General features: G+C 34.3%; 1 protein-coding gene across 1 annotated transcript in view; it reads right to left on the bottom strand.

The window, feature by feature from the left end:
• The window catches only part of TNFRSF11A (TNF receptor superfamily member 11a), a 112,087-nt gene that overhangs the window by 55,143 nt on the left and 40,028 nt on the right, over positions 1-16,916 (bottom strand). The window contains exon 2 of the mRNA XM_051969908.1: positions 1,193-1,274. Within this exon, the coding sequence (XP_051825868.1) occupies positions 1,193-1,274 (82 nt within the window). The remainder of the gene's footprint in view (positions 1-1,192; positions 1,275-16,916) is intronic.

Here is a 16,916-nt window from a genome sequence, read left to right as displayed (position 1 = left end):
TCAAATTATTTCAGGTTTAGGACAAAATCTTTTGCATTAGTACCCAGTGGTAACATTCTTTGCTACACAGCAAAGTAGGTTGTGTTAGTAAAATACCTAAAAGGCAATGTTTTGAGTGGAATTGCCTATCACAGTCAAATGCCAAGGAAAATCACTTATAATTATACTCTAGTGCATCTGAGGTAGACCATCATCTCTCTTTTAAGATAAGTATTTTAAAAATCTTGTTTATTATATCAAATTTTATTCATTTTAATTTAAAAATGTGTGTGGGGGGGGGGGCGAAGTAGGCATTCTAGATCTGTGTTAATTGTGGAAGGAACTTCCAGTATGAAAACTCCTTCCATCAATGCAGATTACATACTTTGTTTCTAACTTTTAGATTTTCAGAATTGGGATGGATATTAAGATGCTGAGAGATATGCCCATCATAACAGAGCTGATATGTGTCAGAGGAAGAATGGCAGCTCGAGTTTTACTGGGTTCTATCCAATGAGCATTTTACTCAGTCCACCAAAACAAGTTATGCCTCATTTAGTCTTTAGGAGATGAAATTCTCTTTATGGTGGCTAAGTATGGAACATTTAGACAGTGCAAATGAATAGCAGGAAAAAGAGAAGCTTTTTTTTCTAGGAATGCATACACGGCATGAAAATTCATAGTCACATTTATGACAACATGACTTTGAAAAGTAGTAACCTAATACAGCTTATGTCTCTTAGCAATGATATGGAAAGAAGGTATAAAGTCTTCAGAGGCATTCTACATGGTTGACAATTACAGTGTGAATATGTCCAAGGAGGTGATAGCAATAGTTAGTAGTAATTCTGTGTTCATCTATTTTTATTTTCACTTTGAGTTTTTGAATTTGAGGTTATTGGGAAAAGAATACAAAAGACAAAAGTCTCCTTGAGAGACTGTTAATAACTAGGTTCCAGCAAGGCTTAAATAAAGGAATTTTAAAAATTTCTTTTGCTTCTTTTTGGAGGTGATGGGAAACTATAGATAATTTTTCAAAATTTTGCCTTTCTGTGGTTTATTCAAGAGGACAGTTACAGATATAACAACTTAATAGTGGCATTGTTTACTCAAGGAAAGGTAGATTTTAGAATATCACAGAAATAATGCAGTGATTCCTTAGGTAGAAAGCAATTATGTTTGGAGAAAATAAGAAGATAAATGCAAAATATACCTGGATCACATTTGGTGCAGCAGCGTCCAAAGTGCTCGTAATGCTTCTCACTGCTGCACCGAGGACTGATTTGAAAAGTCAACTAAAATGAGAATAGAGAATGGACATTAGATAAAAGATTATATAGTAGTTAATTTCAGATCAAAATCTAAAAAATTATCCTTTGGTTACATTCTTAACAACTCAAGAAAACACCATGAAATACATGAAATGACTTAACTTCTGCTTTCTGTTGAGTAACTTAACTGATGTATTAATTTCTAGAATTGACCATCTCTCTAAGAATTTATTAAGTTTAACTGCTATAGCCCTTTAATTCATTTTAGGCATTTAAAAATAATCCACAAGATTTTTGATTAAGATAGCAATGTGAAAGGTCCTAGAGATAACTAACTCTTCACCAAATATCTAAGAGGGTATTTATAAGAAGATTGCCAGAGCCTGTTGGTGCTCAAAGAAGGACTAGGCCAGGAAAGGCAGAAGCCAGAGTGAGCTCAGAGAGATAGAGTTTGGAATCTATGAGAGCTCAGATTGGGGATGATCCAAGGTGGCAAGAAACCAGTCTAAGATCCCATCAATGAGTCTTGAAGCCAGAAAGAGCTGGGCTCAGGCCTGTTGTAGTAGGATCAGAGAAAATAGACAGAACCTCCAAATCACTCATTGTCCAGGGAGAAAAGGTTTGGCAGAATACTCTTTGGAGATTGGAGTCATGGCAAAACATAGGGCAGATTCAATGACTGAGACTCTTAACATCTGCCTGGGGCCTGTCAGGGCAACAAGAGGCGACCGATCCATCTTCTTTGAAATTGTGAAAGGAGAAGTAGATGGAGACAGGGCCAAGACCAGTGAACCATCAGAGGACTGAACATACATTTCCACACCCACAGCCACACAAGCCAACCCCACCACCACATAAACACACACGCAAAGAGAAAGAGTTTGGCATAGAAATACATTAAATTCAACAGTTAAATTGGCAGGAGCCATGAAAAGGGAAAATGGAAGATAAGGAGAATTAGTCACAAGCAAAACAAATTTCAGTCTCAGAGGGTGGATCATTAAATGGTAATTAAAATAAAAAAAAGAAAGCAAATGAACAGGCATTAAGTTAGGAAAAGAAAAGAGAGACAGAGGAATAGGATCAGAGTATTAAAATTATAGATTATTAGTGCTGAACTCATTACTTATCTTTCACCATCTTCTTCTCTATAAATAGGACAGAAGGTAATGAGAAAGAAAGGTATGAGGATATAATTAAAGGGAAATGCAAGTAACAGTTATAACTAAATGGGAAGGAGGTGAACACACTTATAAAATAGAGGAAAAAAACAGAATGGATGAGAAAGCAAAACCCAAAGTATGATACTTATAAGAAATACACTGAGAACATAAATATTTACAGTTGCAATGAAGAATCAGAGGAAAATGTATTTGCTCTAAGGTGAATTTAGAAGGGGCCACAGACAAGCTGGTATATGTTGAATTGACTGTTAAATTGAATAGTGTCAGTTGTACACAGTAGAGATTTGGTGCCATTTGTCATGTTCTTTGTACATGAAAACATCTATGTTCATAGATGTTCATCATAACCAAACAAAAAATTAGAAATTAATAAATTAACATATTTTAGATTATATAAACATATAATCTACATATTGGAATATATATATATATATATATATATATAAGGAAGGGAGGGAAAAAATTTCAGAACACTAAGTTTTACAAAAATGAATGTTGAAAACTATCTGTACATGCATTTGGAAAAATAAAAAACTATTTGAAAAAAAACGCTTGGAAAAAAAAGTTTACTGAATTATACCTCAAACTCAATCTCACTACTTTATGGTCACCAAAAGATAAATATATGGTTTACTCTAGTGATAAGATTACAGGAATATAAATGATGGGGACAGGGGAAAGGATATAATGATTATGTAGGGGCAAGAAAATAGATAAGCAGTGTAAAGCATTTCTGGATTTCTGGGATTATTAGGAGTCAAAAGCACTGAATTTTTGGCTTAACTCTGTTACCAACTAGGTATATAACTTTAGTCAAATTGTAATCTCTACGGAAAATTGGGCTTCTTTTGAGCATATGGTAAGTTTCAGATAAAATGTTTTTAGTTATTGGGCTCTTTCAGATTCCACAACAAACAATACCTAAACAAAATAGGGCAATATGTAACATATGGTCTAATGCAATAAAACAAAATGAAAAAATGTATCAATCTTCTTTAGAAGACCACCAGCTCTGTCCACTTTTCCCACCACAAGAATAATGGCGAAACTATATGTAGCACTCTACATGTTACCTATAACCCAAGAACCTGTAGTCCAAGAATTTTATGTTCTTCTGTTTTGGCAACAAAATATATTTGTTTGACTAATTTTTCTTCTACTGAAAGATCTTTCTGAGAAATATCTGAATACAGCAAAACTATGTAGCTCATGTCTAGTTTTACCTCAATGTGGAAAAAAGAGGTCCCCAGTTCCTACACAAACACTCAGACAACAATGCTTATAGTGTGTAGCAGAAGTGTCAAAAGTGAGCCTTAAGTAAGGCTAGAATCAGATTAAAATGTAATTGGGAAATATTTAACAAAATAAATAAAAATACAATAAGACACAGATAATGTGAATATGTGGTTTTCTAAGTCAATATGAGATCTTTATTTATATGAAACAGTGGCCCAGATTTATTTGAGTTTGATGCCACTAGTGTGAAGCACAATCTTAATTTTACCTCACAGAAAAAAAAACCCAGAAAACTCATAATGGATTCACAGTAGCCCGTAAATAATAAACATAGTATTTTCTATACTGATTATCATCTTCCTCCAGAACCATATTACTAACTTATGATTTAGCCTCAATCAATTAATAATTCATAAACATTTATTAAGTGTGCATTGGCTCAAATATTCAAGACCTTTTCCTTCTTTTTATAGTAAAGTATATTTCTTCTGTGTGTAGATTGCCATCCTTTCTCAGTCTAATTCAATGATAGGGGAGGAATATTTGGAAACAATAGAAAGAAAAATAATGGGAAAGGAATAATAAATATGGTCAGGACCAGTGCAAATTTTGTGACTAATAAGGTTACTCTGAGCCTATATATATATATATATATGCACACACATATCTATATCTGTTATATATATATTCGAAAATTATTGTAATGTTGATATCCCCTACAAAAAAATCAAACTAACAGTAATTTTTCAGATATTAAAAGTTATAATTGCCTGTAACTCATAAGAAATTTAGAAGAGTCTTTATAAGATAAGAATGTATTGTCTTGTGCTACACACACATAAAGGTACTTTCTGGGGGAATTTGGTAAAGAAAAAAAAAAAACCTGACCTTAAGGAATCTGAAAGATTCTGTAAAATACTTCTGAGTGTAGCTTAGTCACATCCAATCACAATGATAATAAAACATCACCTGACTTAAATATGTTGATCATGAACTCCCTGCCTATGTTCATGACTCATTTAATATGTTTACAGGCTCACACCAGCAATCTGATATATATGGGTAAAAATGAGGAAGAACTATGACATTAGAAATAATTATATGCCCTAGTTTCTTTAACAGTCACCTAGATATATGACTGTTACTATTGACATTTCAATGGCACCTCCATGTGGAAGACCACGTAGTTCTCATTGAGATCTCATGAACTCAAAAAAAGATAGTAGCCTTAGAAGATGGATAGATCTGAAGAAAACCTTCCAGGTAGCAACAGCAACAATTTTTCTATTAGTCAATTGTCTAACATAAAGTCGAACAAACTATATTTCTATCCTGAAGGTATTGTAAAAACAAAAACGTACTTTGTCCTTCACTAATTGCTTATGATTTCCTATAGAATAGTGAATAAATCCTTCAAAAAGAAAACCCTTAATTTATAGGTTTATAAATAAATCTAAGAAATGCACAATTCCCTGTGCACTTTATGAAATACTAAATGAATAAGTAAAACATTTATTAAGTGCTCACTGCATACAAAATAATTGCTGGGAACACATATAGAAGGAGGAAAAAAGGGCAGTTTCTATTCTACTCACATTCTAATGGGGAAAGCGACACATATAGTAAGTTTCAGTTGCAAGTTATATGAAAAGATCTCATGATCCTAAGGGTGCTGTGGCAAAGCTGAGGGTGATGACATTTTAATAATTTTTCCACTATTTAAATCATCATATCAGTTTCTGATTTTGAAACATCTGACAAAGGGATAGAAACATTATTAATCTGGACCAATTTCTAGTATTCAGGAGAACTCTAGAGCAAAATCTTTAAATAATCTATTTTTAGTACCTCTGCTATCATTTTCAAATATAGACCATTTCACTTTACCAGGTATGCAGTACCCACTATCCTCCAAAGTTCTCCAAGGTTTCCCTCTTCTCTTTCAACATCTGGGTGTTCCATTTCCCCACTTTCCTCCCCTTCCCCAAGATGGTAAGTAAATTTTAATATAGGCTATCTATGTACAATCATATTAAACATATTTTCACATTAGTCACATTGTAAAAGAAGAATTAGAAGAAAAGGGGAAATAAAAAACAAAACAAAAAAAACCTCTCAAAGCTGTATTCAGACTTCATAATTCTCTGTCTAGATATGGACTCCATCATGAATCTTTTTGAATTGTCTTAAAACATGGACTCACTAAAGAGAGCTAAGTCTATTACAGTTGATCATCACAGTGTTACTGCTACTATGCACAATGTTCTCTTGGTTCTGCTCACTTCACTCAGTATCAGTTCATATAAATCTTTCTAGATTTTTCTGAAATCTGCCTGTTCACCATCTCTTACAGTACAATAGTGTTCCATTACATTCATATACCACAACTTTTTCAGTCATTCCCGAATTGATGGACATCCCTCAATTTCCAATTATTTGCCACTACAAAAAGAGCTGCTATATTTTTGTACACATGAGTCCTTTCCCTTTTTTTATGATCTTTTTGAAATACAGATCTAGTAGTTGTATTGAGGGATTAAAAGGTATGCACAGTTTTATAACCCTTGGGCATAGTTACACAGAAAATGATAAATGTTGAAGATGATGTGAGAAAACTGGAACACTAATGCATTATTGGTGGAGTTATGAACTGATCCAACCATTCTGTAGAGCAATTAGATAGCACTTTCCTCTTGATGAGTATTTAATCTTATTTTCTCAAGACCATGCTTTCTTTGAGGATATAAACTGCACTGAAGAGGCATTGATTGGATAACATAATCCTTGTAGTTGTGCTAGAAAACTACCAGACTGACCCTTTCCAAAATAATTCCCTGTTTAAACTCAGGAAAATGCAGCTATTTCAAGCACAAAGTAGGACATAGGACAGGTGATGAGAGATTTTTTTTAAAAACACATCAGGATGATGTTTGCCATCAATTCAATAAACATTAATTAAGTCCTTATTGTGTATTGATTATGTGCTAGATATTGGGAAGTTGGGAGCATTTTTCTCCAAAGCCACACACACATAAACAGTCAACTGGCCCACAGCATGCATATAAACTTTCAGAGAGAAGCATCAGCCAGCCTTTTCCCTCTCACCCCAACCTGAGGTAAATGCCAGGAGTTGGGAGGCAGTTCTATCTACTGGGGGAAGGAAGAGTCTCCACGAAACCCTAAGGCTTTTAGGCTGCTAAAAGAGTGGAAACTTCTGGGGGAAAAGAAAAGCAAAGAGATGGGCAGGGCCATAAGAGAAAGAAAGAGGCAAGCATGAGGATATCATGAAATTTCTAAATTCAGAAAAAGTAACTAGGATAAAGAAAGCCTTGGGATAAAAAGCTGCCACATGGTTGCAGGGCTAGAGCTTAAATAGCTTATTAATGCACTCCAAATTTCCTTGTTGTTTAGTTTTTTTTCTGTCGTATCTACCTCTCCATGATCCCATTTGGGTGTTCTTGGTAAAGATACTGGAGTGGTTTGTCATTTTTTTTTCTCCAGACCATTTTACACATGAAGAAACGGAGGCAAATTGGGCTAAGTGACTTATCCGGGGTCACACAGATAATAAGTGTCTGAGGCTATATTTGAACTCATCTTCCTGACTCTAGGGCAGCATTCTATCTACTGTGCTACCGAGCTGCCCTCTGAATTCCCCACCTAACCTGTGACAAAATGCTATCTTATTATATCACACTGATTTTCGAGAAGAAACTTGGAAAGCCATTTATACAAATATGTTTGTATCTTTTATAGGGTTGATTGAGATTAAACTTAAAAGTAGTTCTGCTTTTGTGAACTGGAGTGTAGTTTAGCCTACAAGAATAGTAAGATATAAAACTGGACTAGTGATGATTTGTGGAACTCTTAAGTACAAAGTATCTTTTAATTATACAAACAGGTTTCTTTCTTTTGTATTTAAGAATTGAATTTGTTTTAGAATTTTATTACACATGATTTGATTCATAAATTAAGTATGAATCATTTTAATAGTTTTAGTAACTATATGGCAACAAAATATGGTAATATTTTGTAGAGACAGGGTCTATGACGGGGATTGAATTTATGATCTCACTGGTGAAGCGCACTTCTAGATGAGCACAACCTATCTATCAACACAGGTCAATACTTTTCCCTGATATATTTTGATATAGAGTTGGAGATGTGATTTTCTCAGGGTCACACTGTCAGTAAAAGTTAGAGGCAAGCCATGAACTCAAGACCTTCCAGGGCTTACTCTACTTCTCTGATACATGATAAAAAGTTTTATTATAGTTTTTTTTTCCTTTTCCTTTTCCTTTTTGTTGAGATAATCAGGGTTAAATGACTTGCCCAGAGTCACACATCTAGTAAGGTCTGAGGCTGAATTTGAACATAAGTCCTTCTGACTCTCTAGCTGCCCCTCTATTATAATTTTTAAACACCATCAGATTATAGATATTCCATTTAATGCATTAAGTTTGCATTGGTCAGCCTATATTCATTAATACCTTTCATTATGCCATTCTTAGTGTAATTTAGGGTTTATAAAATACTTTCTTTACAACAATCATGATTATAAAAATCACATTCAAATTTTTCTCTGGAAACAATGTGGTGTATTTGCTACACTGAGAATCAAATGTCCTGGATCCATATTCTATTTCAGATACCAACTGGAAATATGAATATGAATAAATCACTTAACCTTTAAAAGTTATAATTTCTTCTCTTAAATGGATTTTTCAATACTTGTACTATCCAGATCACAAGACAGTTGTGAGAAAAATAATTCGCAGACCTTTAGGAGCTATATAAATGTGAATTACATTACAAGAGAGATTTTCTGGAAATCTCAAAAAAGAAAAAAGAAATGGAGTTTACTGACTTCCTGAGTTTCTTTAGGTCTTTTCTTCTTTACATTTGTTCCTGGATATGTGGACCAGTGTTCATTTTCATGGCTAGCTTAGATTATTCCAGAATGTTAACCACATGTGTTAAAGGCTTTTTCATGACAGTAAATAATAGACATCTATGTTGAAATGATGATTGTTTTGTGTAGGTCGCACCCTGAAGTGATTAAAGCAATATTTTTCCATTGATGCAATTAGACTGTAAATCATGGAACACTATAACCTCCAAGGAATTAAAGTGGCAGGCATCTCAAAAGGCAATGGTAAGATCAGAAATCCATGTAAGTATTGAAGACGTAATTAATGGAAATCTTATCCTTCAGCCTTGGGTTTAAGTCCTAACTGAAAATTTATTTGAAACTTATAATGAAAAAATATGAAAAGCAAAGATGATGCTGTTCATAATAATTTTCATAATTTTTTTCCATAATGGTTTGCAAGTGAACAAATTGATATTGCTTTTGCATGACACCACTAAGCAAGAAAATAAAACACTGGCTGATTCTGAACTCTCTTGGCAATTGCCTTATGTTAGTTAAACTTCAAAAGAGAAGTGGGAATAGCAAAGGGAATAATTATGAGGTTATAGGCTGAAAGCTGGAAGGAAACTTAATGGCTATCTAGTCCAATTCAATGATTTTACAGTTGATGAAAATGAGATCTAGAGAAATATAAGAATTTCCTTAAAGTGACTTAAGTACTTAGCTGGTATTTTAACTTAAATCCTTTGAGTCCCTATCCAGCACTTTTTCTGTAGTGTCATGATACATCAATTAGCTAATGCCTTTCAGCTTTTTCTGCATATTTTCTCCAAATTGAATACTTTATTTAAACAGATTGAGTTGTAGCTTTTGTAACTGTATGCAGTTTCTTATCTCCTTATTATCCTTTTTTTCTAAATAGGTGAAGTCACTATTGATTTTGATCTTTGCTCCAACTAGTTAATGGTCTAAGTGCAGGAAAACATCTGATTCATAAATGCCGAATATATTAGTTATCTGTCATTTTCTGCTTATTAGGATATATATAATCAGTTTCATTTTCAGTGACGTTATTCAGTGCTTGTCATATCTACCACCTTTTCTTTTCTTTTTAAAAAATTCTTCAATAATATTTTATTTTTCCAAATATACGAAAAGATAGTTTTTCAGCATTCATTTATGTAAAACTTTAAATTGTTTTCCCTCAGTCCTTTACTTCCCCCATCCCCAACAAAGCAAAAGAACTATTGTTATGCAAGAAAAACACATAAACAAAAACATTTGAAACTACTATGCTTTGATCTGCATTCAGTCTCCATAGTTTCCTCTCTGGGTGCAATTGGCATTTTCCATACCAACAGATTCTTTTTCTTTCTTTCTTTCTTTTTTTCCCAAAATATTTTATTTTTATTTTTTCCAAATACATTCAAAGATAGTTTACAATATTCACCTTCGCAAAACCTTGTGTTCCCGATTTTTCTTCCTCTCTTCTCCCATCCCTCCTTCCTAAGACAATAAGTAGTACAATATAGTTTAAACATGTGCAATTCTTCTACACGTTTCCATATTTACAGCAGATTCTTTTCTTAAATAAATTCATGATTCTGCTATGGTATGAGGCTTCTAAATAATCTTTTAACCTTTGGTCTCGTTCATTTATTATTCTCAAGCCATATTTTTAACATAGCTAATGCTGTCCTCTTTTATAATGAAGACAACAAGAATTGCAAGTAATATGACAAAGCAGAGTAACAGATACTTCCTCTGATTCCCCACAACCTCTCAAACCTCTCCAAAATATAAGTTATACACAAGATTAAAAAAATAAATTTTAGTTGTCTCTACAGTGTAAGCCAAGAACTCTAATAAAGTAATAACCCAATGAACTAACAACATAGAAGGCTAATGGCTCATTTCTGATCCCTAACCTGGATCACTTACTTAGTCACTCCTTTCCAACAGCCATCATGCTCTGGCAGGACTGCACAACCCAACTCAGACATTTTCAATCAAATTCAGCTCTACTCCCTCTTCTATCCACTGTCACCCTTACTGTGCAGCATGGAAAAATCAAAAGACAAAAGTTTGCCCTGATTAGGACTATGACATGGCAAAGCTCTTGTAACAGTACTAAGCCAAAGAACTGAGGATCAGATGGAATTGAGGCAGAATACTGCCAAGTCTGAGGCAAAGGAGACTGGCATCCAACTGGGGCCAGTTCTATTCCCCCAGAAGTCATTTAAGGAAGACAACGGAGACCAACAAAACTGTGAATTACTCAGAATTTGAAGAGGTTGAGACAACTTTGGGGCTCAGCTTCTAGAGGAAAATGCTATCAAAGGGGAAGGATATTTCTGAATGATCTAAAAGTTAAACAAGACAATGAGAGCAGAATTTACAGCCTTCAGAGAAGAAATGATCAGCAGAATAGAAATACTTGAATCTGCAATGGTAAACTTACCCAAAAAGAAAGAAAGCAGTGGATAGAACACCATTCCTGGACCTGACTTTAAATCTGGTCTCAGGCATTTAACACATTCTAACTGTGTGACCTCGGGCAAGTCACTCAACCCCAATTACCTCAGAAAAAAAGAGAGTGAGAGAATGGATTGGGGATAGCTAGGTGACACAGGGTATAGAACACTGGCTCTGGAATCAGGAGGACCTGAGTTCAAAACTGACCTTGAATACTTACTAACTACGCAACTTTACACAAGTCACTTCACCCCAGCGATCCAGAGAGAGACAGAGAGATAATAAATTGGAAATACAAATTCACACAAGTGAAGGACAATTTGATACAAAAGAGAAGCCAAAAACAATTAAATTACTAAATATCAGAATACAGGTTAATATGAACTAAGAAGAATGAACAAGTACATATAAAAGAAAGAAATCATTTTGAAAGCACTGAGGAGTCCGTTTTCAAGATACAGCAAAATGGGGAAGGAAAGAGAACAAACCAACTTTATTAAGCACCAAGTATGTACTAAGCACTGCATTAAGGGCTTTACAAATATTATCTCATTTGATCCTTACAACAATCCTGAGAAGAAGATGTTATTACCCCCATTTTGCAGTTGAGAAAACTAAGGAAAACAGGTTTAAGTGACTTACCCTATGGGACACACCTAGTAAATGTCTGAGAGTGAATTTGAACTTAAATCTTTCTTTCTCTAAGCCTAATATTCTATCCATTGCAGTCTCTTCTTGCCTAAGAATATCCCAGAAGAGTGGGGGAAAAAACAATAGTGGTAACCAAGAAACTATCGGAAACCACATATTTCTTTACTGGCTTTATCAGTCCTATAAAGTGATTACAAGAAAAGTCTTTGCACTTATAGAATGCTTCTATAGATTTTCTATTTAGACTCTCAGATTTCCTACAGCAAATTACATCTTCACACACATGACTGAGAGCATAGAGTTCACATTTATTTTTTATAAAACATTTGATTTGGTAAGACAAAATACACCCTAAAAGGTGTGTTTTATGTAAAGATTGTGTTCTAGTTCTAAGAAAACATGCTCATTCTCACACTCTAAGATGACTAGAACTGTCAGAGATGATGTCCTATAAAACAAGACTAATTTGAACCTTTCTTCAATATGATAAATTTTGTTATTTTTGTTTGATCATTTTAGTCATGTCCTACTCACTGTGACCTTGTTTGGGGTTGTTTGGGCAAAGAGACTGGAATAGTTTGCACCATTTCCATCTCCAACTCATTTAATATAGTAGGAAACTGAGGCAAAGAGGGTTAAGCTACTTGTCCTAGATTACAGAGCTAATAAGTCTCTGAGGCCAGATTCACACTCAAAAAGATGAATCTTCTTGATTGCTGATCCACTTCTTTATCTACTATACCAGCTAGCTACCCCTATATGATAAATAGCATCTCTCTAAAATGAAGATCTAGCATTTTATATAATAGAAAGATGTTAATGATCTCGCCTATAAGATTAGAATTAAATCAACAATGTCTATCTTCCTCACCACTGTATGACATAGCATATAATTTTGTTCTGCCTGATGAAGGATAGCAAATAATACAAGAGAAAGAAATTGGAGGAAAAAAAGACAAGAAAGAAGTAAACATCACTTTTTTTGGAAATGGTGTGATTTTCTAGTTAGAGAACCCTAGAATTTCAACTAAGCAATTAATTGAAACAATAACTTCAACAAAGTAATAAATTAAAAAAAACCTAAATCACCAGCCTTTATGTTTATTACAAAGAATATCCTACAAAGACCAGAGGGAGCTTGGTGGCACAGTAAGGGAGATTACTAGACTTGAAGTCAGTAAAATAATCTGAAAAGCTGCCTCAGACACTTAATAGTTGTGTGGCTGTTGGCTAGTCCACCTTTCTGTGCCTCAGTTTCTTCATCTGGAAAATGGTTGGAATGATGGCCTTTGAAGTTTATTCCACCTTTCAATTTATGATTCTTTGATCTTATGGGACCTTTCCTCACCTATAAAAAGAGAGAATTGGAAAAGATGACTCCAAAGATCCTTTCTGTCTTTAAGTCTTTGAAAATTTGATGTTAGGAAATGTTAAAAGGCCCAGAAGAGAGGCTTCCAAGGCATTTAGCAGATTTTGTAAAGAGAATATGGATAAGAAACACATTACTTAAAAGGCACGGATTGGCTGTGACCTGCACTGAACACCTCAGTGAGGACAAAAGTCCATATAATTATTGAAGCTTGAACTGTGGACTTGTTAAATCATACACATGTTCTAAAGGAAAACCAATCTATCCTTCATCAGGCAGAACAAAATCTACCTTTGGTACTACATTGTTAACCCAATAGCAATAAAAATTACAAGTTATTATGCATGCTAAAATGACTTGTCTTACTCATTGGAAAACACCTCCAGACACATAACAAAGGACAAAGAGACTTGTTCCCTTCTGTCAAATCAGGAAAAAAGGTAATCTAGAAGAACAAACAAGGGAGTTTCCAAAGATTTTATAAAATAACATTAATGATGATAATTGTGCTACAAATTATTCAGGTGAGGAAGGTATCAAATTTCTTGCTCCTGTGGTAAAACTGAAAGGTGTAGTTCTGGTTAAATAGAAATTACTAAATATGAAAATAACACCTATTTAAAAGGTTTAAATTTAAAATACAACTAGAACTGATCCTACTAAGAACTAGGCTTTCTCAGCAGCTTTAATTAGCCAAGTTTATCTACAGCAAAAACTGGGGAGAAAAAAAGAACCCCTTCTAGCATTCCCAAGCTACCTCAAAAAATCATCCTCAAAGGACTACATTAAGTTTATTATGAAGGCAACATAATGACAGTGGAGAGGCATGAGATTAGCAATCAAAGACACTGACTTCTAGTCTAAGATCTGCTTCTTACTGTCTGTGTGACACTAGGCAAGTCACTTAGCCTTTTTTAAGCCTCAGTTTTCCTTATGTGGAAAATGAAGTGACCACAGTCATGATTTTTTTGAGTCGCTTCCACCTCCAAATCTAAGAACTTTCATGGTCAAAAAAGCAGACAAACTGTGATTTCAGTACCCTACCCTCCATGTCTCTGGACATTTACTTGCAGATTCAACAGTTCAAAACATTTATTAAGTTTTATTATAAGCAAGATACAAAAATAAGGACAAAAGAGTACCTCCTACTGGGAAATTTCATTCTTCATAGAAGATAATTTCAAAAGGGAGAGAACATTATCAATCAAGCATGCCTAGATTTCCCTTGAGAGGTAACAAAACTTTCAACCCAGAGCTAGGGAAAATATTTAGACATACTAAGACTAGAGACAGCGCAGTGGATAGAACGCCAGCCTTTAAGTATGGAGGACTTGAATACAAATCTGGATAGCTCTGGGTAAGTTGTGTGACTCTGGGAAAATCATTTAATTTGATTATTTCATTCCTTCCCTCCATCCCTTGCAAAATGCAAGGATCTAGGTTGGGGGTAGGGAGTGTAACACATTAAACAAAATAAGTTTTGTTAAAGTGTAACAGCCAATTAACAAATATAAATCAACTGATATCAGATTCTCCCTTCCTGTTTTGAGAGAAGTGAATGATATTGAGTCTTGAAGAGCTACATGTGCTTTGCTAGGGAAGAGAGAGAAATGAAGATGCAACTCAGGAAGCTCTTTATAAATCTCATGATATCACAGGAAGAAGTGGGTTCCCTCCCTCAAGAGAAGATAAGTAACTTCTTATAGACAATGTTTACAAGTGAGGGGGATGGAGAGTAAAAAAGTTGTCCAGGTGTAGGTGCAGACTAGTTGGTCTTTGAGGTTCTGTGATTCTGTAATTGTCTATTAAATATTATGAACTGATATATCAAAATAATAATAAAAGATACTAACATCAAATGCTTGATAATGTCTGACTGACTGGATTAAGTAGATAAAAGGAGTCAAAAACTTTTAAGGAAATAACAATATGATGGAGTCAGGCATCCACAGACACAAGAGGAATTCCCATAGCCTAAAGATACCTGGAAACAGAAGGGAGAACTTTAAAATGTTATTGGAAAAAAGTACATTTCTAAGTAGGGGTTAGAACTTCCTCCAAAGCAGAATGCTCACAGATGTTTTCTAACATTTGGCATAACATGAAGTTACAAAAAACACAGTCCTTTCTTTGCCAAAACTTTTCAACCTGGTCCACAGGGAATTTTTTTTTTCATAAAGATTCATCTCTGATTTTTAAAGAAGAGGAAAAATAGCTCTCAATAGAAATTAAACAATATAGCTATTATATATTTATTCCATGTACAAGAGGTGTAGAATTTTGAAGGATGGAAGATTAAGGAAAACATGTTCTTCCCAGACAAATTAACCTCTGAAACTAAGGAAACAATTATGAACTTTATATTTTTTACATTCCTCCCTATTGGCAACAAAGGGATGAACAAGGATGACTATTTAAAATGGGCCTTTATCAGATTTACAGCCAATACAAGGAATTTTCATAAGGTAAACTTCAGAGAAATGCTATAGGTATAAACCTGACCTTTAGCAATTCCCATGACCCCAAGGCTTATATACTTCCTCATTTCTTCTTTTGCTACAGAATGCTACTGATCTATCTTACTCTATGCTAGGTACTCCATTTTAAAAGATATAAAATACAATTTGTACCCTAAAGCTGAAGTTAAAACTATTTTCCCCCTTTTAGTTTGGCTACCTACTTATCTACTTATCTTAAAGATATGATGGGAAACTCCTATCATACTTTCAGCATATAGATCTAGTGACAAAATAAAATTTCTATACTGAAAATGAGAGGAAACAGCAAAGGAATCTAGATCATCTTCTCTCTTTCCTTGCTTTTTCTCCTGAATTCAAGGATAGCCTCCCATTTGATTCAATGACTTTAAATTCCTGGTCTTCTTTCCAAACCCAACTTCTGCTATTATCTTGATAACTTCAGGATACACAATGATGACACATATATCACTCTAAGCCTAAAGCTCTTCCACTTCTTCATTTTAGTCACCCATTGGTTTGTTTACACTTAAGTACAAAGGAATTTCAGATTTCACAAACTTGAGAGTAGTGCATTTTCGTGTGATGGAAAAATCAAAGATATATCCTTTTGCTGTGAATAGTTACACTGGGGTGGAGGAATAGGTCATGAAAAATGATTAAGTTGAAAGATTGTAAGCTTAAGATTTGGAGGGAGTACCAATATGTATGTAAAAATTTTCTATTATAAGGGCAGAAGTTGGGGAGAAAAAAAAACTATGAGTCAGGAACTGAACACATTGAGAAAAGAGGAACATAGACAATAGCCACAAGAATCTCTACTGAGTGATAAATAAGGACTGAAGAAATGTCAAAGGAAGATATTACTGGGTGATCATAATAATCAATCAATAAATGTTTATTAAGCACTGTCCTAAGTGTTGGACATATAAAAACAACAACAACAAAAGACCAAAGATCGTCCCTGCCCTCACAGAGCTTATAATCTAATGAAGAAAAAAATGTTTTTTGATTAATTAATGATTCATATCATTACCATAACTCCTGAGCCCTCACAGGTGAGTTTCCTATTTAAATAGATCACAGTATTAGGTCTTAATCATAAATAATAAACAAGAGGGCAAAAGCAAGAATATAAAATTCTACCCAAAATCTGGGTCTTCATCTTTCACCAATGCACAGAATGACTGTGGGGAAAAACTCATAGAAAATTAAAAATGAGGCGCATAATTAGAGAAAGTCATGTATCCAGAGTAACTCACAAGTCTGGACGGCAGACCTGGAATGGGGAGGAAGTATTCCAACTCTTGCACCATGACCAGTGTCAGGGCTATAAGTGAAAGTGTACACAGTGATGTAAGGATTGGCCAGGAGATCTGTGTCATCAGAAGGAATCAACTC

This window comes from Antechinus flavipes, chromosome 1 (genome assembly GCF_016432865.1).
Source record: "Antechinus flavipes isolate AdamAnt ecotype Samford, QLD, Australia chromosome 1, AdamAnt_v2, whole genome shotgun sequence".
NCBI classification, from domain to species: Eukaryota; Metazoa; Chordata; class Mammalia; order Dasyuromorphia; family Dasyuridae; genus Antechinus; species Antechinus flavipes.
Note: the sequence above shows the minus strand (reverse complement) of the source record. Positions and strands in the feature narration are given on the sequence as shown.